The 26,368-nt window shown below is 46.8% G+C and overlaps 1 protein-coding gene across 3 annotated transcripts in view; it reads left to right on the top strand.

The window, feature by feature from the left end:
* The window catches only part of ACSL6 (acyl-CoA synthetase long chain family member 6), a 410,748-nt gene that overhangs the window by 212,716 nt on the left and 171,664 nt on the right, over nt 1–26,368 (top strand). For all 3 annotated transcript variants that reach the window (XM_085618041.1, XM_085618042.1, XM_085618043.1), the window contains exons 9-10: nt 20,209–20,260; nt 23,029–23,102. In XM_085618041.1, coding sequence (XP_085474167.1) covers nt 20,209–20,260; nt 23,029–23,102 — 126 coding nt within the window. The remainder of the gene's footprint in view (nt 1–20,208; nt 20,261–23,028; nt 23,103–26,368) is intronic.

Below are 26,368 nucleotides of genomic sequence, written 5' to 3'. Positions count from 1 at the left end.
CTGAGATGGTTAAAATATTGGGTACAGTAGAGCCGAATAAAGGGCTAGGGCAGAGGCCGATTCCCGCACGGCCGGGTCACAAGATTTACGAGCGGGAAGGCAGAAACAGAGTGTTCAAGGGAGAATGGATCGGAAGGCCCTCATGGGAGGCCTTATAAGTTAAGGGCACCAACTAAAATGGCCGCGTAGGGGCTAGAGCAGGTGACTTCTGACCTGAGATGATAACATGGCCGAGCATCCCGTCGGCTCAACATCCTGCGAGTCTAACCATGAAAATATGCTCGTGGCATTGAAGGTTAATTGGGTAATTACGGGAGCCGGTTTCGGCAGTGGGCGACTGCCTGGGTTAGGCAGGCACATGGGGGCTTTCACAGGGGCTTGGTTTTGCACTCAATTATGCCCATTAGCCAACGGTGGCAAAGGATCCTTGGTAGCAATTTTTGTAACATTTTGTAGACGTTACAAGCTGCAGGAAACCATGGTATGGTTTACATATTTTCAGAGTACAAGCATGTTACAGACACAATAAATGGTAGAGGAATGTGGTCCACCGGCTTAAACTGCCGATTTTGGTGCAGGAAACCAGTGTTCAAACCTCGAGGTCGTGTTCACATCCTGTGATTCTGAGCGGTTCACTTAATCTCCCTGTGCCTGAATGTGTAATGTAAATGCAGTGCTCGTGTAAAGCGCTCCAATATCTTCGGGTCGAGATCGCGCTATATAAATATGCAAACATTTATTGAGAGCTTGTGGCGTCTAGGCCAGAGCTGCTGACTTTGGAGCTGAAGAACCAGGTTTGAGCCTGGCATGGGCTCAGTATCCTGTGATGCTGGGCAAATCACTTAAACTCCCAGGCCTACGACAAACAAGCAGTGGCAAAGCCAATAGGTCTCGCCTTGGGGATCTTATAAGTTTTGTGTACCGAAATATGCTGCTGATTGCAACTTTACATAAATGTTGTACCTCAACTTGAGGTTGTTGTAAATAATGTACAGGACTGTTTGACGGCACGATATGTAGAATTGCCTAACAGAAGTTCATGCACAAACAGGCCTAGCCCCCCTCGTCGCCGTGGGGAGGAGCAACTTGAGCAGCAGGTCGGCTGAGGTGGACTTGCACAGGGTGGTGTGTGAGAAATATTAGTTATTTGCAGAAATGTTTGTGTTGGTTCCACACAAAAGCCATATAAAGTATCTCTGAGATCAAAACAGGACCTTAAAAATAAAAATTTGTGGGTGTCACAGATATCATTTGCAGTAATGTTAGTGAGCTGCTGCTGTGTTCCCATGTGGACAACACTAGTCACTATCGGTTCTTGGTTCATTGCGGGCCAGTTATTGTTTTCAGTTCTTAGGGACACCAATCGACACAGAGCTTTGGGCCTGCATTAGCCACACATATACCTCCTCCATTCTGGCCCACGCTTAGACCACTCTGCCGTGACCCCAGTTATGGTCTGGCTGATGCAATAAAGCCTATCACTTGTTTAATTTCATTGGACACATGGTGGCACGTTTAGCATGTGTCTTCCTGTCTTAGCATGGGGGGCGTGTGTGCATCAGGAAGGCGAGATGGGCACGGTTGGTGATGGATAGGTAGTGCCAGGTTTTCCCAAGGACGGCGGGTGTGCTCCCACCAAGACTAGGGATGCACGCCCACCCGGGGCATCAGTTGGTCATTGTTTTTCTGCCCAACGTCTGGGTTACGGTATTATGGGCGGCGGCCTTTTATCCTTAGCCTTGCTATTGGGAAACAGCGGGTGTGATATTTCTGCAACTCAGGCAGAGTGGCAGTTTAGTCTATACAAGAAAGGCAGCAGCATGAGCTGTTTGGAGACAGGCGGAAGGCCTGGGTTTGTCTATCATACTTAACATCTTTGAGGTTATTCTCCCTGTTCCACAGGGAGGCCAGGGAAAGCACGGAGTGACATGGTTGACCAAGACTTAGCCTGGCTTGCCGCTTCTGCGACCTTGTGAGGTTTGTTTATGTAGAGGCTGTCACTGTGGTTTGATAGGCGCCAGGGCCAGATGAAGGTTCAGTGCAAGGCCACATTTTGGGGGGGCAATTCCAGGCGAAAGCATTAAGCCAGACAGCCCTGGGAATTAGGCAGGCGTACGATTAGCTAAGAGTTTGGTCAAACTGAGGGAGAGCATATCGACCACAAATAATTGGGGAACCAGAAAACGCTTTACAAAGCAATGCTGTAGATTTCCGGTAGAGTGCTGTATGGATAGGCTTCAGGGATAAGGCCATGACCTTTCTGGAAGGGGCATTTTTCTTCGCCTGTGTCGCACTGGGAAAGGAAGTAAGGAGGGCTGCATGACTCTTTATTCTACCTGCGTTGGCACATCTTGCCAGGAGTGATGGTCAAAGGTTTTGCCTTCAGCCAGCCTAGGAAACGCCCATCCACTCCAAGCTAATTGTTCATGGTGGTTTTGGGCCACATTTACACAGCCCAGTATTTGGCCCCTGGGGTTGTCGGTGTCGTGAATTACTACATTTCACTGAACTGGAGGTGGGACCGGGTCTTACGCTAGCCGAAGTTAGGGAGTGCAAGCCTCCTCCTAGGGGGGGTGGCTGCCTGAATTTGCTGAATTATTCCGAACGTTTCACAGCACTACACGGGGGAAAGGGTCCATTACCTGTGCATACTTCAACCAGACACCCCAGAATGGCATGCCCTCATCTACATGGTCATAATGAGACCGCAGAGAGCGACCATACCTCTTGTACTTTGCATTTAAACTTTCTAATAATGGAAAGGGCTTAACACCTTCTGAAGTGAGCACGACCAGACATGTGACAGTTTAAATGGGCAAAGCTAGCGGAAAGCCAGAGGTATTGTCATCAATTAAGGCAGAAGTGACCCAGGTATTGGCAGGATAGAGACACTGCCAACTATGAAGATGTACACGCAATCATAACTGGGGCTCACAACAAATTATTTGATAAAATAAGAAGTTTCTTTTCAAGCCACCATGCCGGTGCCATGAATTATCGATAATGAGCAGAAGTTTGGGAGTGCAAGCCTCCACCTAGGGGGTGGTTGGCTGAATCCGATGAACTACTTCAAACGGTTCACAGCACTGCACGTGGGAGAGTGTCAAAGACCTGTGCACATTTCAACCAGACACCCGTGTATGGCATGCCCTCAGCTACATAGTAATAATGGAGAGAGCAGAGAGCGACCAGGAGCATGACCAGAGACGTGCTGCTCTCCACAGACATTTGACAGGTTAATGGGCAAGGCTAGCGGAAAAGCCGGATGTAATGTCGTCATTTAAGGCGGACGTGCTCCAGGTATTGACAAGATAGAGACACTGTCAACTATGTAGATAGGATCGAAATCATAACCGGGGCTCACAACAATTCATTTGATAAAATAAGACGTTTCATTTTTAAGCCACTAAGGCGGCACCACAAATTACCATAGCACAGCAACACCGGTGTACCAAGGACTGCAGGCACACCTATTGACCCTTTTCCAGCAGCAATAAAGTCCGAAAGCTAGCTTCTATTAATCAAGCGAGGCAACTGGATACGCTGTCCCAGTGGGGAGCAAGAAAAGAGTGGGTTTGACAGCGGGACTAGTATAAGACTCCATCGTCCATTTAATGTCACTTAATTTGCAAGTGGATAGGCGAAAAAGAGGAGATGTTGCTAAGATATGGGTCAGTTTGCAGTAAACAACAGCGTAATACCATGTGAAAGGAAGCAAATTGATATACCCGTGATGTCCGCTTGTGTTTATTACGTAGGCAAAGTGGCTGACTCACACGCTACCTTCACCCTGCTTGTTGTGCTGTAGCTGTTGGGAACGAAATTGCAAGCCAGGAAGGCACTCAATTTGGCAAGTGAAAAATCTTAATAGGATTGCAGGTCCACAAGTGCCTAAATCACCTATGCCTTGTTACCTATGCCACAAGTCCCAGTCTGAGAAACAGATTTAGGTGTTGCTCTTCCCGCTCAGCCTTTCTTGGAGCCCGGGAGATGGGAAACATTCACACATTTGGGTCCACGAGCTGAGAGATGTTGCTGCGGCAGCTCAGTCAATCAAATTGGCTTTATCCGGAGTCAGGATAAACGGCGTCCGATTAGCAGTCGCGTTAGAATGGTGTGCCCAGCCGAGAAATCATGCAATTCTCGCAGTAGCAGCAGCAACTCAGGAACCTGACGCTCTCAATACATCACCTTTGTAGATAGAGTGGAAATTAAAACCTTCGTGCTAGGATATGAAGGGAATCGATGGACTGAGGAACTCAGCTGTGGTTCAGTTCTGGCTCCATATGCAGGTGCTAGATCTTCCCATAATTACGTTAGGATGATCTGCTGTAGCTTCACTTAGAAGGTTGGGAACACCAGTCACGTCTAAGCTGAGCGGCAATGGGGGCCAAGAGTCATTCATTGTTAGTCTGCCCTGGGCTTCTGAGTAATGTTGCAACTTAATGCCGTATATTTACGGTTACAGAACAGGACCCATTAGTCAGCCCACTGAAAGCTGGCTCGCAGGGGCGGGCACCTATAAACAGCGAAGGGAGGAAGGGGGGCTCTGGCAGCGACGGTAGCCTCCCCAGAGCTGTGGCGGAGTTACAGGGCGATCTGGATGCAGACGGGTACAGTAAGGGTACCTCTGCGACAGGCGGTACAGTAAGGGTACCCCTGTCCGGCACAGTAAGGGTGCCCGAGCCAAGGTCCAGGAGCCGAAGGGGGTTCTGGGAAGACCGCGACGGCGCCCCGTTAGTCCTTCGGGCGGTTGGGGGGCCTGACCAACCGGGGGTGTGCCACAACACGCTCCGCCCCTGTCGGAAGGGGCGGGAGTAGGATACAGATCACGTGACCCAGTGGATGATCTGTAAATAATTATGTGCCACACTGCCGGGCATCGACCCACCGTGTGTGCTGGCTCACCAGGCGGGCGGAGCAGCAAGGGGCTGCCTGCCCTGGATCGCCCGTAAGATAACCCAATTTTATTATCATACTATGTTGTATGAAATAAACCTGCAGCAGTTCTTCACCCACAAATAAAGTGTCAGCGTAATCATTGGGTGACGTCTGTGTATGCGTGTTGACTGAAGCGGATGACGGTGTGGTCACTATGCCGCTGCCCGCGTCCCAAGCAGTGGGACATCAGCAGGGCAGCTTGTTAGTGGCCGCCCGTCGGAGCCTTCCCCTTTGCTGCCTCGCGCGCGAGGCTACGCCCACTAGGTATTACTCCCTATAGTTGGAGCTGGAGACGGGCCATTGGGGGCGGGGGGCGCGGCTTGCCCCCCCTACTTAGGAGGCCCTCTCGCCCAGTTCCTCCTCTGTTTCCTGCGCGCCGCTCCAGCCTGGACACGCGATTTCCCACCCTTTCCACTTACCCCACGTGTCGGCACAGCGCGTTTTTTGGAATGTTTTAATGTTTTCTTTTGCGTTGCAGGCGGAGTTACAGGGCGATCTGGATGCAGACGGGTACAGTAAGGGTACCTCTGCGACAGGCGGTACAGTAAGGGTACCCCTGTCCGGCACAGTAAGGGTGCCCGAGCCAAGGTCCAGGAGCCGAAGGGGGTTCTGGGAAGACCGCGACGGCGCCCCGTTAGTCCTTCGGGTGGTTGGGGGGCCTGACCAACCAGGGGTGTGCCACAACACGCTCCGCCCCTGTCGGAAGGGGCGGGAGTAGGATACAGATCACGTGACCCAGTGGATGATCTGTAAATAATTATGTGCCACACTGCCGGGCATCGACCCACCGTGTGTGCTGGCTCACCAGGCGGGCGGAGCAGCAAGGGGCTGCCTGCCCTGGATCGCCCGTAAGATAACCCAATTTTATTATCATACTATGTTGTATGAAATAAACCTGCAGCAGTTCTTCACCCACAAATAAAGTGTCAGCGTAATCATTGGGTGACGTCTGTGTATGCGTGTTGACTGAAGCGGATGACGGTGTGGTCACTAGGCCCTCATGCCAAGACACAACACTACATGGCCAGCACATGACCACATGTCTCCACAAGGAGATTGAACATGTGAAGGCTTTGCTCTATCCGTCAGACCAAGAGCTGGAGCCGGAGCAGGGTTGCCTTAGTGTGGGCCAGAATGGAAGAGGTGTTTGAATGAAAATTGTTCATTTTCACGAACTGATATGCTGATAAAGACAAAACAGTTGAATTTCCAAATATATTTAAAGCTCATAGCTGAATAGTAACTCAAGCTGAACTGGATAGCTGTACTGCTGTGGGAATGCCCCTAGTGCCAAAGGGCACGTGTCCGATATTGTACATTGATAAAATGTATTAGTGGCACCAGATGATTTAACTTTAGCTGAAGTAACTCTTTTTACAGAAAAAATTGGAGACCCCTGCTCTGGATGGGAACAGACTAGTGAATCTGCACCTTCCATTCACTGGGGAAGATTGTGAACCCATGTGCCTCTTGTTGGTGGCACTGCTCACCTGGGCCGAGAATGTGTCACATGCCAATTGAACAACTACTACATTAAGCTTCTTTCACAAAAAGCCAACTACTTTGGTTTTATTTTTTTTGATAGTGTAAATGGTACAATAACCGTATAGACAAGATCAAAGGCACTAACTGTTGGACTTTGCATGGTGTAGAACTGGGTTGCCTAAGCCCCACTGCCCCTTTGAGGTCTGTTGCTTCGCAAACCCCCATCTTACCAGTACTCTACGGTTGTAACCCAATGAAGCATGTGATTGGTTGATAAAGTGGTGTGATCTGAACTGCTATGACTGTGGCAATGAAGGCATAGGCCATGCTGCATGAAAAGCAGCTCATGTGCACACAGTTCCTTCTTGTGACACACCTCTGCTAGCTGGGATAACTAAGATTCTCCATATCAGTGCTAATTTGCATTAAATCAATGCTGTTGTCCGCAGCGGGCCTTTGTTGGACTATATGAAAATATTCACATGCAAGGCGCTGTAACCCCATCTGCCCTCACATGGGGGTTGTTCCAGACTACGTGCCACCCAGCTATGACCCTAGTTTATTAATCTAGAAATTAGACCTAGTTTAATTTGTTTCTTTCAGGAATTAATTGTGCTTCACCAGAGTAAAAGACCTGCCTTGTAGCCTTATAGCATATTAGTCAACATGAAAACTGCTCAGACTTGCTTTGCCGTTGTCACCGCCATCCTATGCCCTTTTTTTAAATACCTGTGAACCTGCTCACACAAATGGCCGGGGTATCATCTGCAGTCAGGGCAAGCAACACTCACTACTACAGTGCCTTAGTACCTCAGCGTCCTGCTGGCCGCGTCTTGCCGCTAAGGGTGGAAGAGGCATTTATACCATACAGAGGCTCCAGATAGTATAAAGCGTGTGTAAATGTCTTGCTAAAGTAGACACAAAAGAACGATATACGTTGGTGTCTGTCCGCACTATGATACGTGGCGGCCCAACTTGATGGGATGGCGCTTAGCAATGGATGTCCTTATGTAATTTACAATCTGGCCGTCGTTTCTTAAAGGAATGTCACATGTGCAGTTTAATACTGCGATGCTTGGCTCACAGTCTTACTGCTTAACTGCTAACAATGTGAGTGGTTTGTTGACAGTGATAGTTGAAATCTAATATTCGCAGGTTTATATTTTAACAAAGCCCCCTTATTGTAGGACCTCTTGTATATATTAGAGGACTGGTGAAGTTTGACTGTCAAGGCAGCTTACGTAGTTATTTGTAATTCCTATTCGTCACATTCCGGGTTTCGGAACTCGGAGCCCAGTCAGTCCCCATTTTGCTTTGAATGAACACCAACAATCAAAGGAGCCTTTTGTATACCGTAGAGTGGGACATGGACGCTGTTCCCCTTGTACCTTAAAATTCGGAAGATGCTTTAGCAGGAGTCCGTCACAACACTCTTGTGTAGCTGAATTTAACACACCTCCAGCCCACAAATCCAACTTGAAAGAGCATGTTCCAAAACAAGTTACCTAATAAAACTAAAACGTACCACATTGCAGTTAACTAAAAGCCTGGGGCACCTTCTAACGCACATGGGGAAACTAGACGACACCCCATCATGAGCCTAGCCACATTTAGACAGAAAACCACCTTCACATAATCCGCTTCGTAACGCTCAGCGACAGAAAACTACTTGTGTTTCTTGAATTTCAAGGCAAATCAGCGCGAGCGTTTACAGGAACCAAGCCCAGCAGGGCATTGAAGTCAGCCATATATATATATAGCACAGATCCTTATATACACACGGTCACATGCCAGGCACATCAGTTAATATTCATTCACTTCACAGGGTGGTGGGCCGGCTCCCGGACTCGAATCTGGCCCCCTATTCCCAGACGGCAGCCTGGCCCGGGCCCACCTATTCCAGATGGGAGATTAGGAATCATGGTGCTATCGCTTGGTGACCTGTGCCAGACCAGGACTAACACAAGCTGTCCGAGCCTCACCAAAAGGGCTGCTAGCAGACAAGCCTTGTTTCATTTTCTTTCCTCTGTAGAGGAGCAGTTTGATTAATTTATAATTCTTGGCACACGGGCCACGACAAATAGGATGAATCCAAGGAAAACATTGGGTCGCGTAACCAACTAAAACTGTGCTTCATCAATGTGAGCCGTGTGTTATCTAGGCGACTAGGAAGCACCGTCTGCTGTATGCAGGGCACGAGTCGCGCGTACACGCGGGTGGACGGCGTCCACCCACTTTTTTTCACAGGTTGAACGCTGTCCACCATGCCAAGAATTTGGGCCTCACTGAATAAGGTGCTGAACTCGTCCAGGTGTAATTTCCAAACACCGGGACACTTTCAGCAGTGCCTGCACATTGTCTCCTTTCCATCTGCAACAAGCAACAATGTGCAGGCGGGGACAGGGCTTTCTTATTTATGACTCCTGCTGGACCCATAACAAAGGCCCAATCTGAGGGGTCATCGGGCCTCCTTTTGTTGGAGTCTCTTGGCTGGGAGCAGTCAGGAGCCTCACACCTGATGCAAAGGAAGCAGAGGGGAAACAGAAGCTCACACATTGTTAGCACTTCACACATACTTAAGAGAGGCAGCTTTTCACTTTGGTCAGTCTCTTTTTAGGAGATATGCATGCACTGTAAGAATAGCAGATGTGTTGGTCTTTCCCAGTACTTACACAAAGCAAATTGCATTTATATAGAGCTTACTTCCCCTGAGGAGGCGTTGAAATAATTTAAGTTCCACTATTTTTTCTTGCATAGCCCTACTCATTCCAATGCAGAGTGTGTCAGAGTGCTTTACATCAACACATGCCTATTACATGTACAATAAATTATATAAGTTTGTAAATGGATGTACAGGATGTGTTACATAAAACTGCGGGATTGCAAGGTGTAGAAGTCACATATCATCTTCCATAGCTCACTTTAATTTGGGAAACGGATTTAAATCTTTTGGGGGCATTTTTAAAGACCACAATTCTTCTGGGAAACTGAATCGAATAACAGTGCTCTGCAGGGGAAATTGCGGGGAACGGAGGGCAACTTTGTAATTCTGTATTTCTCCTTGCGGTGGGGGCAGTTGAAAGTCAGCACTTTCCTGACGTGCCCGAGTCCGCCATTTTTCCTCCTAGCGTGGTCTAGTTGTTAAGACCTGGAGCCGATAAAGTGAGACGCTGCGCACGCGTGCCGAAGGCGCGCCTAAGGCAAGCCTGTCTGCGCCCGTCAGTGTCCCGGAGGAGTCCGGAGCCGGAAAAGCTGCCGGGGCCCGGGCCCAACAGGAGAAGCCGTTGGTCTATAGCACTGTGGAACTCCTGGACATTAGAGGCTAGGTGAAGGGATGCTGTCAAATTGGGGCAAAGAGGGGGAGCGAGCCGATGGCGGCCTGCCATAGGTGCAAGTGGGCAGTGGACCGTTCTGGTGTAATCTCAGGGGATGGTAGCACCATTATGGCAAGTCCGGACCCAGTTCTGGGCCCGGGTACCTACGAGAAAGTCCCTCTTAAGCTCCTTCTCCTGAACACACGCTCTATTAAAAAACATGAAGCCCAATTATATGATCTACTAGTGGAGTGTAGCCCGGATGTCATGTTCGTAACCGAGACTTGGCTGAATGATGGCTCCAATCCAACAATAGCAGGGGCTATTCCATTAGGTTATCAGTTTCTGAGGAAGGACCGTCGTGTATGAAAAGGGGGCGGTGTGGGTATTATTTTTAAAGCATCTCTGTCCTGCGCCACCCTCCTTGTCCAGAATATCGTCGAAGCGGAATGCCTCAGTTTTGTGGTAACTATATCGGAGCACCAATCCATTGCGGGCATCCTGGTGTATAGGCCACCGGGTCCGGTGGGCGCGTTTATTGAGTCGCTCACCAATGTCACATCCCTCATCTCAATGAAATATAAGTATTGTCTCCTATTAGGAGACTCTAATGTCCATATGGATGTACCATCCGACCCTGATGCCAGTCGGCTGTTGGAATCTCTAGCGATCCTAGGCCTGTCCCCGTATAACCACCATCCTACCCATGTAAAGGGTCACACATTAGACCAAGTATTCTCCAACGTGAGGATGGAAATAGAGGCCCCCCTACCATTGATATGGTCTGATCATTTCCTCCTGAGCTTCAAAATTTCGAAGTTGGCAGTGCAAGCCCAATATAGGGAGTTGCTCTGCCCTGTCACTTTTAGACCCTTTAATAAGGTCACACGTGACAGCATAGAGAATGCCCTTGCGAAGCACCCGTTTACAGTGAGCGGAGATCCAGAAATCGATGCTCCTGGGCTGGAGCAATGGCTGGAGGAACAGGTGAGGGTATTGGCTCCTCATAAAATGCGGAATGGCACAAGTAATCGTGCCTCTGCACCATGGTTCACAACGACACTCAGGGAAAGCAGAAGTGCCTGTAAGCGCCTAGAAAGAGTCTGGCGTACCAAGTATAATCTCACTGACCGAGTGATTTATAAACTAGCCTTCAAAGCCTACTATAACGATGTCCGGGTGGAAAAGATTTTTTTTTTTTTACATTAAAAATAAAAGGGGCGGAGAATAAAAGTAAAGAAATGTTCAAAATTGTGAAAGATTTTACATCACCTGGTGCTGTACGTAAGACCTTTACTCCCACCCTCAGTTGGGTCCATCAGATGGCATGTTTCTTTCATGACAAGATCCATCTGATCCAACATTCTTTTGCCCCAACGGTTCCTTTTGAAGTGGTTTCGCCGCACAGTGTCCGCCCACTGAGACCGGGCGGGGCACTCTCCCTTTTCCCGCCCATCTCCCTAGAAAAATCTCTCGACATTATGTCTTCTCTGAAGTCGGGCTCTCCGTCCGACCCCTGCCCAGCTAGGATTCTGAAGAAACTGGCGGAATCCCTAAACCCGGCAGTTAATTTAATCCTTAACTCCTCCCTTAGATGTGGAATAGTACCCAAATGCTGGAAGAGGGCCAAAATGATTCCGCTATTGAAAAAGCCTACAACCGATCCGATGATCGCGTCTAACAACATGCCTATCTCCCTGTTGCCTTTTTATTCAAAGACCTTGGAGAAGTACGTTAATTTCGTACTAACAGACTTCATTGAGGGTAACCATGTGCTGCATGAGAGCCAGTCAGGCTTCAGAGCCTCTCTTAGTACAGAAACAGCCTTATTGGAGGTCTCTGAAACTATCAAAGCTCAACTGGATAAAGGGGGAAGCGCTGTTTTAATACTGCTGGATCTGTTTGCGGCCTTTGACACCGTGCCCCATGACCGGCTTCTGTGTAGGCTGGCAGAGTGTGGGGTCGGGGGTACAGTGCATCAATGGTTTGCCTCTTTCCTTTCAGAGAGGCAACAAGAAATCTGGTCTCCGCAATTTTCAGCGAATATTACCTCAATGCAAGTGGGGGCCCCGCAGGGCTCCATTTTGAGCCCTACCCTTTTCAATATATATATGGCCCCTCTCGCTCTTTTAGCTGAGCGACATGGAGCAAAAATGATCTCCTATGCCGACAACACGCAACTCCTGTTCACGTGTGATAAAGGAGCGTGCTTTCGCGGACAGGAGATAAAAGAATGTCTCACTGAGGTCTTCACGTGGCTACGACGGAACCAATTGAAATGCAACTCGGAAAAATCAGAAATCAGTTTTTTTTGGTTGCTCCCCTAGTGAGGACTGGACGGAATGGTGGCCCAGTGATATGTCACCTCCTTCAGCTCCAGTCAGCATGGTCAAAAATGTAGGAGTTAAGTTGGACTCAAGCCTTACGATGAAAGCCCAAATTCAATCAGTCGCCGGCACCTGTTTCGGCCTGATAAGAATGGTGAAGAACTTCCTCACTCTCCTACCATTGCAAGATCGTGGTGCAAGCCCTGATTACCTTGAGGCTGGACTATGTGAACTTCCTGTACCTGGGGCTGCCTGAGTACTTGCTCAATCGGCTGCAGGTTGTGCAGAATGCGGCGGCCAGAGCTGTTCTCAGGGTTAGTACCAGAACTCGTATGTCACCCCTCCTGGAAACCCTTCATTGGCTCCTGGTGAGGGAAAGGGTTCAGTTTAAGGCCTTAGTTCTTGCCTACCGGGCTTTCCACGATACAGGTGCTGTGTATTTGAGGAACAGGATCCAATGTTACCAGCCACGACGGGTCCTTAGATCCACTAAGCAATCGTTCATGGTGATCCCTAAGTTAAAAAAATCCTGGATTGGAGGAAGGTCGTTTCAGGTGCATGCGGCGCGTTTATGGAACGAATTACCCCTATGTTTGAGGCAATTACAGAACTTGTTGTCTTTTAGGAAACAACTGAAAACGTGGCTGTTCCAACAGTAACTATGGGCTAGGGGAGTATGTGCTGAGGTCTTCCGTCATGAGATTAGCGCCGGGACACTCCTTGTGAGTATCCGCGTGCTTTATAAATATGTTATTTCATTTCATTGTGCTATCATCCTCGCAATGCGCTCAAACGTACACATGATGTAGACCTGCTAAACATATAAAGGAGGGCTTTATAGCCGATGTCACTTATTGCGATGCCACAACCTGTAAAGTCATGGCTTGTTATGCTACTTTCTATGATGTCATGCGCCGTGATGTTGCGCGCCGTGATGTCACTTGCATACTGACTAGCTAGGTTAGTCCCCTCAATTCATTTTTTAGGACGTGTGCCCTGGCTGTATGTAAGGGCTTCGTGGATTAACACACGTATGTGTCGGGAGGTGTCTTTTGTTTTCTTTCTTTTGTTTCTTTGTTTATACTGCCGTTAGATTACTCGGTGAAAGATGCTACTTCACCGGGAGAGGGCCTGCCGAAGGAATATTTTCCATATCTTTGTGCAACATCTAGAAAGGTCTGCCCGCAAACTCATCATCTCCAGTAGCCAGAGTCCCGCCGCCATTCCCTGGCCTGATCCAGAGAGCCAGGACAGGAAGAATTTAGAAACATGCACTTTTATCGAACATAAAGCCTGTCCCCTGGGGCTAGGGACGTTCTACCTAAATGTTCTGAATACTATGGACAAACAGTAACTAAAATTAACTTTTGCCGCTCGGCAGTTCATAAACAGAATCTACCGTCCGTTTCAGCCTCATGTTTGGTGTCAGTAAATAGTGGAGCAGTGCCACCCAGTGGCCTTAATGCCTCATGGCACCATTGCCTTACGAATTACGTTTATGGATGTTGCAAACATCTCTCTGTCACAGATCCGCAACAAATTCCAATACATCACCCGTGTTTATTAAACAAACGCAAATTGGTATGCAAAGCTTGGCCCGCGAAGAAATCACCATTGTCCATCCTTGCAACTGAGCACCCACAACCAGAAACACCGGGAGCTGAACATTCAACGCTCAGAGCAAGCACACGTCCAAGACCACCACTGCCACCAGGCCTCAGTGACTACCTGCCCAGTAAATCATCCAAGCACCCTTGAGCTCGAATCTGCCCAGCCCCAAGCACAAGACAACACGCTCCCGTGACCTCCCCGCTGGCCGTGCTGCAGCCCAGCACAAACAAGAAACACACACGATGCGAAAACACACACACATCCGCTACAGCACATGAAGCATCATTACAGGCCTTCTTACACACAGGTCGCAATTTGTAGATGTTGTTTTGTGTGTGAATTCTTTCCTTAGAATGATTTACATTATTATAACGTGCATATGGTGTTGATGATTATAATTTAGATTTCTGTAATGCTTCGAGTGTGGATCGAAGGTGTGCAGCTGTATGTGTTCAGACAAGGGCATACTTCCTGGGAGTGTATTTTTTTCCTCACAGGAAATATGCGCCCAAAGAGCAGGCCCTGCTGGTCTCAAGCCACACTGGTTTGTATCCGCTGCCAAGCTATGCCTCGCACTCCCTTTACATTCCACTTCTTGCGTAAGTTCATGCGTAAGCCTCTGCTACACACTACAAACCAAACACTAAAGAGATGCCTCTGCAGTCAACACCTTTATATTATCCGTGCACTGGAAGATGGGTAAATACCCACCGCACAAGTCTGCTGCTTCAACAAGATGTTGAATGGTGCTATAGAAATGCCCTAGCAGAATAAAAAGCAACACTTTTTGTCATGGGTGAATAACAGTTTAACACACGATGGTTGGTCTCACTGTTGGATGATGGGCATGCCATAAACAAGAACGTGCTGTATTCATCGCCACGCATGATGTTTGTAAACAGGGCTTTAAGTGGGATGAAAAAACTGGGGCGTCTCTCAAAGGGGCGAGGCCCTTGTAATTAAAGGCGTGGCTTAAAGACAGGTAAGCTAAAAATCTACGCTTCGCATAATGTGCCGCCCGACTTGTATTTGGCTGTTTCGTTCATTGCATCCAGATAAGTAACATCATACCTACAACAAGTCAGGACTATTGGCTTTGTCAATGTTTTTTAGTTGCATAAGATAAATAGGCAGCAACTATGGCTTGTATATAATATTCAAAACGCTTCTACTTAAATCCCTGGTGACACCACGACAATGTTGCTGCTCCTTCGTTTTAAAAAGAGAAGGGAAATCCAGAGAGAAAGTGGCTTTCTTTACAGGATTTTCCTTCCCCTACAACGTTCACCTGGCAAGACGTCATGCCGTAACTTCTCCACTATCGAGAAGTGAGCAGTGTGAGCACACGCCAATCAATGTGCTTACAGTCACTGCAGTCTAGAAAAAAACACAAAACAGAGCCCAATAGGCAGGGTTGGATTGGGATCAAAAATCGGCCCGGGCACACCAAAAAAAAGTAGCCCACATTGGCGTATTGCCTTTCCGCAAAGCACTGCTTCAGCAAAGTTTTATGAAAAGAATTGTGGTGGTGGGCATGTTATATTAACTTCACTCAGATAAAAAAAATTATACAGATTAGTTCACACTGCTGAGCCACACATGAATGCAAGTGAGACCACTTCTGCTGAGTCTCCCTGCCCCTGCTCAATCAGCATACATTAAGAGGCCGGCCCAGTGAGAGAAAGGGAGTGATACCGCCGCCCATCTGCCTCTAGAAAGGCCGCTCAGGCACCCACTGGGCCGCTGGCGGCATCCTAACAGCACAGACAGGCCCCGAGCTGCCCAAAAAAGCAACCCACAACTATAACTCGGCTACCAGCCATTTCCTGAGTGCCCGCGTTACCAATCCGACTCTGCCTATAGGGACGCGTTTAGAGGTCCCCTTTAAAAAACTGCCGGTGCTCAGCACATGTGAGACCTGGCCCACTTAAAGCCCTGTTTGTAACTGCTGTAAATAAAGTTTTACTCCCAGTTTTTCGACCTGCCAGAATTCAAACTGTTGACCTGCCCAACGGCTGCATGTGCCAGCAAGGAGCGTTCAACGCACTGAGCCATTGCGGGTTCCTGAAATACCCGGCACGACAGAACAATTGGCCCAGCCGTATGGGCATCAAAATGGCGACCTCTGGAGCACTAGCCCTCGCTCCAACCCAACGGAGCTGCCCACTCAGGCTCTAACAACCCCTCTGGCCCCCAGGTCATGTCCACACATCAAGAAAACATGCCCCTCAACCTGTTCCACACGTTAGCGCTGAAGCCTGGCGTGATCCAAAACGCCTGGAGGGCAGGAGCATTCAGGCCAAAAGAGCGCTGCCAGGAGGCGAACTAACCTGCCCTACAGGGCCCAGGCTCACCCAGTCAACCAACGACACTGCCGCCTGACTCGAAAGCACAATGCGGAACCAAGGGGCAACCTGTAAACAGAGTATCCATCGGGATGAAACAAGATCGCTAAATGATACATATTTATTTATTTATTTAGGAGTTTTATATAGCGCTAGCCAGACCCGAGGGTATCAGTGCGCTTTACAACATGTAACAAAGATGCAATCAAACATAGGAAGTGACCATAGGAGAACATAGTGATTCGTGACGGATATAGTTCAAACACACAGAGTAGCAAATCGAACGTAATGATACGTGACGAGTACAGTTCAAACACAGAGAGTAGCCGATAGACTCCATGATTCGTGACAACTCCAGATCGGGGAGGGGGAGCACCGGAGAGAGACAAGAGGTAAGAGAGGTATCGGTCCTCTTAACAGAGTGTTTGTATATTGCAGTGTGCGGGATTCGATGTAGAGCGTCAGCTATCCATTCGGAAAAGTTTGTTGAGGAAAAGGTCTTTGAGCTGGCTTTTGAATTTTGGAAAGGAGGGGTTAGTCCTGATATGAACTGGGATGGAGTTCCAAATTTTGGGCGCATTACCAGAGAAGGCGCGTGATGAGGCTTTATGTTTGTGAGTTTTTGGCGGGATGAGAAGTAGAGTGTTAGTACTCCTTAGGTTCCTTGACTGACTGGCTTTGTCCATATTGATTCCATATTTTTTTACTCCAGTGACCATCCTGGCTGCTGCATTTAGAGTTGTTCTGAGGGGGGCTAAGTGGGATTTTGCTGTGCCTGTGAGGGTTGCGTTCTTGTAGTCCAATCTAGACAAAACCAGGGATTGGGTGGCTTGTATGAGGTCATTGGGGGGATGAATGGCTTTATTTTGTTTAGCAGTTTTAGGTTGATGAAAGCGCTCTTGGCGGTATTTTTGATGTGTTTGATCATGTCTAAATTATGGTCCAGAGTGATTCCCAGTGATTTTTGCTGGGATGAGGCTGCAGTTTAGAGCATCAATGATTTTTAGCCATTCAATGACTTGGGGGGGGTCTGTGCTTTGGTGGATATGATGAGTACATTCGTCTTATCCTGGTTTAGATTCAGGTGGTTGAGGGATAACCAGTGTTGGATTTATTTCAGGGTGAGGTTTAGTCTTTGTATGTCCTCAATAGAGGAAGTTTCTAGGTAGATCTGGTTGTCGTCTGCATATAGGTGGAAGGGGATGTTGGCTTTATTGAGTATTTTGTTGAGGGGCTCCATGTAGATATTGAATAGTGTCCGATAGAGAACTGACCCTTGTGGAACCCCCCTGTTTACGGGAAGTAGGTCTGACGTGCTGTTTTTAATTTTTATTCTTTGGGTACGGTTCTGCAGGAAGGAGGAGAACCACTGTAGTACCGCTTCGTCTGCTCCGACCCTTTCCCACAGTACACTAATGAGCAGTTTGTGATCAACCGTGTCGAAGGTTGCCGATAGGTCCAGGAGGAAGAGTAGGCAGCATCGATCATTGTCAAGTGACTTGTGAATGTCATCTATGACATTCAGGATCGCTGTCTCAGTGCTGCAACCTTTTCTGAAGCCTGATTGGTGAGGGTCTAGGAAGTTGTTGCTTTCGATGTGTTGTGTTAATTGCAGGAGGACACATCTTTCCAAGATTTTTGCTAGAAAAGGGAGATTAGATACAGGCCTGAAGTTGTTGAGGTCATTGGGATCAGAGCCTGGTTTTTTTTTAGAAGTGGTGTGACTTGACCCGTTTTGAGACAGTCTGGCATGACTCCGGTTCTTAGAGAGCTATTTATACATACATGTTCATCTTTGTAGGCCGACTGACACTGCACTGCCCCGCCTTTCATTGCTGAAAGACTATTTGTTGTTGCAGTTTCCCCAACCCTCTACTGACCCGCAGAGACCATTAAGCACCACTGGGGTTGCTGAACATTTGGAAGAGACTATGAACAGTAAGATGTGCCCAAAACACCAGTCAGTTTGAGAAAGCGGGCACTGTGCTTGGTTTAAATCTAAGTCAAATTCATTTCATTTTAACCTTAGCTTCCCATTTGCCTCTTTTCCCCTGCTTAGCATAGAAGTGGTAGGTATGTATTATCTGTGAACTCCTAAGTAGCCCAGTCCCATGAAACTTCTTAAAGTTACTGCACTTGTTTCTGTAATATACTGCAAGTCATTTACATTTTCTAAGAAGAAGAATACTGCTTTGGTAATGTATTTTTTGTCAGACATACATATACAGCATGAATTACGCGTTATACCACAACACCAATCTCCAGGTAATGTGTACTGTTCAAGCCCTACTACATAGCGAGTGTCAAAGCCAATAAACGAGGCTTTGTATTTCAGTGTGCTTGCTGTAGTATCTATTTTGTGGGACAGTGGCAAATTTGTTACAGAATTTTTGAAATGCCTCTGACAACGTGCTATATTTCCAAAAGCTTATTACTTCACACTAGGGAAACCCAATCTTCCTCAAGGAACGGGGTATAATATTCAATTCACTGAAATTGTTCCCTGAGGAATTATTTCTCCAATGTTCAACACTTTAAATGGTCACATAAGTGATCCTATTAATGATATTTAAAAAATAAGTCATCAATATAAACATAGATGTATTGTTATAAAAAAATCTTTTTTAATGTGTTTTTATCTCAATCAATAACCCATTAATTCTGTTATACATGACTTATGCTCACAATATATGTTGCATACTTCAAAATTCTGCAGCAGTACATATACAAATTAATTTGTTGATAATGGCGCTGCCCTAAAATCCCTTAATCACATGAATGTATATTCAATATTGGGATCTAAGGAAGCGCTGTCAATCCTCTTAACACAGTTGTTTCTACGTCACATCCATATAAACATTAAATTAATCAAATTAAACTAAATCTAACAGAAAATGTAATTAATAAGGTTAAAGAGGATGAATTGTCGACGTTTCGGTCTCTAGTGGCACACTCGGTCCATGAGACCAGCCTCAGGACTCAGCGTTGAGGTGTAATGAATCCTGCAAGTACTGACATAAAATATACCAATAAATTAGAAAGTAATCCAAACAATACATCCAGTCATTTTATGCATGGCCTGCCCACAACCAAACAAAACAACTACTTAATCTACTGTTGGTGGAGGGGAAGGTCGCTCGAGGATGCACATAATAATTTATTTTTATTTTTATTTAACTTACCTTCCTGCCGGGTTCCGTGTCCCTGCTCCTGCTCTCTTCGAGGAACAGGAAGCACAGCCAGGTGTCACTGACCAATCACAGCACTGCAATGCAGTGTTGTGATGGCAGGCACCCAGGCTCCCCTGACCAATCATAAAACCTCATTGCAGCGTTGTGATTGGTTTTGAGCACCCTGGTTCGACACTCAACCAGGAAATGGTGGCCTGGGCATGTTTTCCATGCAGGCTGTAATGCAGCCTGCATGGAGAATGGGGAAAGTGCGCATCACCGGTTTGGGCGGCCGGAGAGGGCTGACCAAACAGTCCTTGCGCACTTAGGAGTGGGCACACCACTCCTCCCCTGCCTTGCTCCAAGAGCAGAGCAGCCACGCCCACCCGCAAAGCAGCACAAACATAAAATGCTAACTGAAAGTTATTATCATTTTATGTTTCCTCTTCTCGCACTGCTTGAAAGCAGTGGGGCGATGCTCCTCCGCCATAGCGGAGGAGCCGCTCCTGGTCTTAGGCCACGCTCTTTGCCGCTCCAAGTAACCCCAGAGCTAGCTGCACAGATCCAACACCTCATTCCTTGTGCCCCAGATTCTGTTCTATGGAAGTTTCAGCTGTGAGCAGCAGACCCGGACTCCCCACACCCTCTCCCCGTTCTCCTTAAGTCTACTGCACAGAACTTTCAGCGGTGAGCTGCAGGCTCGGGATGTTTTCTTGCAGGTGAAATGTAGTAATTTGTGAAATCTGCATAATTCCCACGAGTCACGAGTTTTCAAACCATTGGTAGGCATGAACCAAACATCTTATGAATAGTTATATGCTCAGCAAATCAAGGGAAAAAACATAAGTTTCAACATATTGTGTAAGCCAATATTGACAGTCAACAAATAAAATAAATGTTTGCAATGTTGTTTCAAAGGGAAGGCTTGAGCTGTGATTGCCAACGGGTGAGCATCAGCTGCAGACGCCCCTAGGAATGCTGTCACATTGACTGTTTTTCTTCTCTGTGTCTCTAGCCTCCCCAACCGGAAGATCTTTCGATTGTGTGTTTCACAAGTGGCACCACAGGTAGGAGAATGAGCTTTCGCTGCATACTATCTGTTTTTGCATGCAGCTTACCAAACTTTGCAAAAATCTCGAATGGCCGTACCATTTCTGGTGTGGGGTTGGGTGGGGTCGTTTCAATGCATGATCTAATGGCATGATGTGTATCATATAGACAAGTGCATGCCTCACTGTGACTTTGAAAGTACTTTAATGTGTATACATGCCTTTAACATTATGTTTTCTGTTATCTTGCTTTAATCGATAAAGCACAACATTTCTCTGAGTGCATCTTGGTCTCTAGATTGCTGATCAGGAATTTTGCATTGTTAGAATTGATTAGGCTATGTTTATTTATTTATTTACTCAGATTAATATAGCACAAACATGGTCCATATGGTGCCTTAAAGCACTTCACAATGACAAACGTAAAACTTAAAAGTGTAATATGTAATTGCAGAGATAAATAAGTTAACAAAACGAACACCTATACATCACAATGATAAGTATGTGACCACCTTTATAAATTATGAGTGTGAGCAGCATCCGGGTGGAGGATACACAGAGGCAAGCCAACTTAAAAGAAGGTAACTGTCAGAAAGGGGCAGAGGAAGGAACAGGGAAGGAAAATAATGGAAAGAGAGGAGGGGGAAGTGGATTTAAAGAAAAGGCTATGTGAGATGCACCGTCGGTTCTCTCGGTATTTGATCACCCAGGGTGGAGTCTATATGGCTTAGTATATCTTCCCAGGACAGCTTGAGTGTGGACTCCCACCTGCTGTGAAGTGATGTGCTTTCATCTGACCCCCACCGCCAGCATCTGTCCGAGCTGGCGGGGTATATAGGTTTAAGTCTACTGTGTATCCGATACCACCTAATAAGCAATTTGTATGTGGCCGCTCCATGTTGAAGACTTTTAAAAGTATGATGAACCTTGTGCCAGTGAGAAGACCGATCCTTATTGCTGAGGTCCTTCCTAGAACCACTGCCCAGGCCTTTTGATATGACCACTTGGTCCCATACGATCTCTCTGTCAGGGTTTTATAGAATTTTGTAATCAAACCTTTCATGGTGTCATACATGCCTAACAATTTTTCAAATGGAATTAGGGGTCTAGTTGCAGTTTCTTTAAGCTCAGAATGCATGACCCGCTGCCTTATTTGAGCATATTGCATTCTTTCCATCTCATTCAGCTTGACTTCTCTTTTGCAGTCGTCAAAGGACTTGATTGTTCCTTTGTTGAACATATCTCAGATCATAGGATAACCCCGCTTGTTCCATGTCCCAAATATCCATGTACCCAGAAGTCTTAGCATTCACAGATCTAAATATTCATTTTAAGTAGGTCTAGGAACTACTTCTCAAAGTCCTGGGTATGAAGTTTGATGTTGGCGGTAGAAAAAAAAAATCTTCACTTGGCAGAAAGTCTTCTTGCAGTAGGCAGAGAGGCTTTTTCTTTTTAATGATTCCAAGCAGGTACTGAAGTGCCAGTGGGCCGAGCAAGGGCATTTAACAGGGAAAATATTATATAATTGGTGGGTGACAAAAGGTCAATCTGAAAAAATACTCCCACACAGTCCACTTCCAGGTATATTCCAAAGTATTGTAGTTTTTGTAACTAATGGCATGCGTATCAGAGAACGCCCTGGGTGCTGAAATCGCAGATGGCTGAGGACAGCTATGGACAATGACCAGTTCAAGCCAGTCTATTTTAAAATGGTTAGGACATGGCTATCCTTGGAATAAGCATGTCTTTCTTCAAAAGGACAGAATTCGTTCTCCTAAGCAATGCACTATATAGTTACCCATTATACAATGTGTTAACCTCTTGAGTGCCCATGACGAGCTGGTCTCGTCATGGGCCGCGGTTGCGCTGTGCCCATGACGAGACCAGCTCGTCATAAACCCCGCCCGCTAATGCAACGGCCGGCACAGGGCGGGGAAAGGGGCGGGCACTCAAGGGGTTAAAGAGAGGCCTCTCTTGCTCTGTGTTTATCTCTATGAGCAAGCCACTGTAGGCCCGATTCCCAAAGCTCTTAAACCTTTTTGCTGAAGGTTTGTTGGGGTCTGCAATATGAGGGTGTAAGTCTTTGCTTTACGGATTTTCAACAGCGGCGGCCCCGCCATTAGTGCTGCGGTGCGCCGCCCCCTGCCACCACCGCAAATAAAATGATTATAAAATGGGTTTCTAACCCGTTTTATTTTAATATCCCTGGACCCGCCCCCAGGACTCTGATGAGTCTTGGGGGCGGGTCCAGGGGGATGGCACTGTGGTGGGGGAGTGGTGGTGCAGTCCCTTGTGCCCTCACTGCGCATGAGGTGTTTGGCCGGCCGTTTCAGGCACAGTAAAGCAGGCACCGGCTCGCAGTCTCCCCGGGAGCCCAAAGTCCCAGCGCTCAGGCCAATCCTAACGCTGCTTTCCTGCAGCATCATGACGGGCCGCAGCGCAGTCTGGGAGCCTGCCCCAGAAGCAGGAAGAGCGCTATGGAGCGGACTGTGGCGGTGACCGGGTACATTTATTTAAAAAAAAATCTTTTGTACCCCGAACTGCCCCAACCTCCCAGCTCCCTCCTCCAGCCCGCCCCGCCACTTTGGCAGGGGAGACATAACTTTCAACTTGCACATAGGGCCCCAAATCGATAAAGAGCTGTTGGCTGTTAAATTCACTCTCTTAGTAGCTGTTCAGTCCTTATCAGTTAACGTTGGCCGATGGAGTTGTGTTTGATCACTTACTGCAGTAGATTTAACTATTGTGTATATTCAGACAGTAATTGTGTCTTTTTCTACTTTCAGGGAACCCAAAAGGTGCGATGCTGACACACGGGAATGTAGTGGCCGATTTTTCAGGCTTTTTGAAAGTGACAGAGGTGAGTATAAATCGCACGCTCGGTGGGTTTGAAATTTTAAATTGAAACTGATGACCTAGATGCAGAGACTGCCCAAGCGGCTCACTCAGCTCAGTGAGGTTGGGCACATGGTCGGTTCTCTCAACGTCGGTAGTACAAGCGCTAAGCAGCACACCTTGGCGTAGGATTTCAGTTGACCAGTTACACATGGGTTCCATTGGGTCCAGCTCCTTCTGGCATGTGGGTTTCTGGTCAACTGCTGAACTATTATTGAGTCAAATGCAGTTGGTGGTTCTTCTAATTTCAACTGATATTATATTTCACCAGTACTCTTTGCCTCGTTTGATCTGCTGGACATGTACAATCAAATAACAAGATAAAGACATGTGGCTGCAACTTGATCCTTCTGATAGCATGTGTAACTGGTCACCTGGAATTTACCCCATGGAAGTACCTAGGAGCTCGCTGTCCGGTGGGCTGCCATCCATTGCTTCGGCTGGCTCTGGGATTGTGTGTGCTGATTTGGATGATCTGATTGGAGAATAAGCAAGGGGTACATGTGTTTTTCGGTATGCGTGGTGTGTTACACATTTGATGCTGTGAACTTTGAGTGATTGGAACACTTAAGAGTCAAGGGGTCTTACTCAAGCAGAACTGCTGCTGGTTCCAAGCAGTATTACGACAGTCCTAAACCAAGGAAAACATCAATCCAATTAATAAAGTTTTTCCCAGATTTAAGACTGTCCTCATTCAGGCTAGACAACATTATCACTGGCTTAAGCTGTGACAAACCTTTAAAAATCTGGCCTGGGAGTCCTAAAAAGTGATTGCATTAAAACAAGACAGCCTCAAGACTGTCTTACGCCAGAAGAAATCATTTATAAACCAGGTGCTTGTTTCCTTACCCATGCCAGAAGTAATAATACATCTTTAATAAATCAGCTTTACTTTTTCTAATTCATTGCATCTCACATCCATCCTTCCATGGTTAAGAGAGCTTTACATTGTCTTTGACCAGAAACAATCCTACATAATTGAAGCCCAAAGTATATATATAGATTGATGAGTTTATGAAGGTGGAACTAAGTTAACTGACAGAAGAAATTAAGACTATTACAATAGGGCATGGTGAAAAGGAAAGGATAGGCTACCTTTTCCAAGATTTGGCTTCAGCATGTTAGATCTCCTAGTTTTACGAGTTTTTACCATTGTTATCAGAAAGGAAAGGTCTCATCGCTGGTAAGACAATGTGGAGAGTACTTCGGATTTATTGGGAAAACGAAGCAATCATATTGAAACAAAGGCACTAGGCTGCCTCGTATTTGTTTCAGGAAAGAAGACTTGCAATGTGGGTATTGAAATTAAGTGCTCTGCTTGTATAGCTAGATGCGTACAAGTGATGTCGTAAGAGGCCCATCTGCACTTCTCAAGGTCCTTATTGTAGTCCTACCTGAAGATCCTTCGTGTTTTTTCTGTCAAGTCTTACTCCCATGGCAAGTGCATTTCTTCACAAAATTCCAGCATTATATTAGAAAATAACAATGCTGTTGAGGGCAGTCTGATATTTCAGTGCTTACATTTAAGGCTAAGGTAGCCCCTATACATGGCTAAACATAATAAGAAAGAGAGAGCAATGATCTCTCCTTACATTATCCTAGAAAACAAAGTCCAGGGCTTGGGAGACTCTGGGCTACTTATCCTGAGCCCAAATACACGTCTCCATCTACGTTTAATCGCTGTGCTCCTCCGTTGCTGTACTCTCTGTACTATGATGATCTGTGGCACCCAGAGGGAATCTGTTTGGGCTTTTGGATAACGTTCTGTAGTCAATTACGAGTTGCTAAAGGTCTGGATTGTTGTGATGTCTGTTCACTAAAGCAAGGAACTTATTGGTTGTGGTCTTGGGTTTCAAGTAGGCACACGGATGCTGCCGTCGGACACTCATGAGCTCCCCGGTCAGCATGCGATTGCCTGCCGATGTAGGTATCCACCTGGAAAGCAACAGGACTCAGATCTTCTTCCAATCAACTCCCAGCCCAGAACAGGTGTATCTGCAGGATGACAGACACTTACTCTTCACACATCTTAGTGTGTCAGGAAAATTCTCTTACATGAGAAATAAGCCAATAGCCAGTGGGCTTGATGAACTACCCCCCATTTTAGCCGTACTGAATAAAATGTGTTAAATTGGGACTGGCTGGTGTCAGCCTTTTGATGGTTCCATCCCACATCGCCACAGTAATGTGATTTGTTGCTGCCAGCTGCTACAAATCAGTATGTGTTGTCTGAAAACAAGCTCAGGATGTTGGCAAACAGAAGCATCATTAAGATGTTATACCGCGCTAGCACACCGGTTCCCAGCATTGGTGATCTGATTTTGCTGAGCGTGATGGGGAAACTGTGCCAATAATGCAATATTACAGCAATTACTGGCACATACAGCTCTCCTGATCTTCAGCTGAGAGCAGGGCAGGACACTGACTCATGAGGACCTGCGTTTATACCACCAACACTATGAACACCTGCACCACAGCAATGCAGAACCTGAGACTGCAGCAGTCACTGAGAACAACTGTTTTAGAGGCACATACAACCTGTGGTTCTACAGCAAAAACGGTATTTTGTTCTTGCCTGATATGAAAATGTACGGCCGATGCTGAAAGCAACTTTACTATGATGATGCATGGCCGGAGGTGTACTGGTAATACTAGGACCAGCTGTGCTACGCGGGTGCATAGCTTGACATAACACAATTGACACTGGAACCGCTGACGTAACGTCATACATAACTTGGAAATGTGATATATATACTGTCAGTCCAAGTATGGGGAGTTTCAAGTTATTTTTGATTTACCGGTTCCACATTACTGTCATAAAAGTACAGAATTCCAGGCTTATCCAGGTTATTAATATTATCATATAAGAGTTGTGACTAGTTATTGAGAATTATTGTTACAGACAAAAGGTCAGATTTTAGGAATGGTATATAGTGCGCTTTGGCACATCACACTGAGTGACGCATACAGGGTGAGATCAAAAACAAAAAGAACATAATGTTGACCCTCCTCACATTTTGTAATATTCTGTTACTAGTTCTGGTGGCAGGGGCTGACACTCATGTTGTGCCTCACAATGGTCAGGTGGTGTTTGCCCTCATTGAAGATGGACAATGGCGTAACAAAAGCCCCCGGAGCCCCCGCAGTGTGGGGCCCTCGCTCCATGGGCACCTCCAGCACTGGCTGGCCCTGAGAGCTCCAAACTGGGTCCGGAGCGTAGGGGGCCCCCTG

Source organism: Triturus cristatus, chromosome 7, assembly GCF_964204655.1.
Source record: "Triturus cristatus chromosome 7, aTriCri1.1, whole genome shotgun sequence".
In the NCBI taxonomy this organism is placed as follows: domain Eukaryota; kingdom Metazoa; phylum Chordata; class Amphibia; order Caudata; family Salamandridae; genus Triturus; species Triturus cristatus.
The sequence above is the reverse complement of the archived record's forward strand: the minus strand, read 5'-3'. Positions and strand labels throughout refer to the sequence as shown.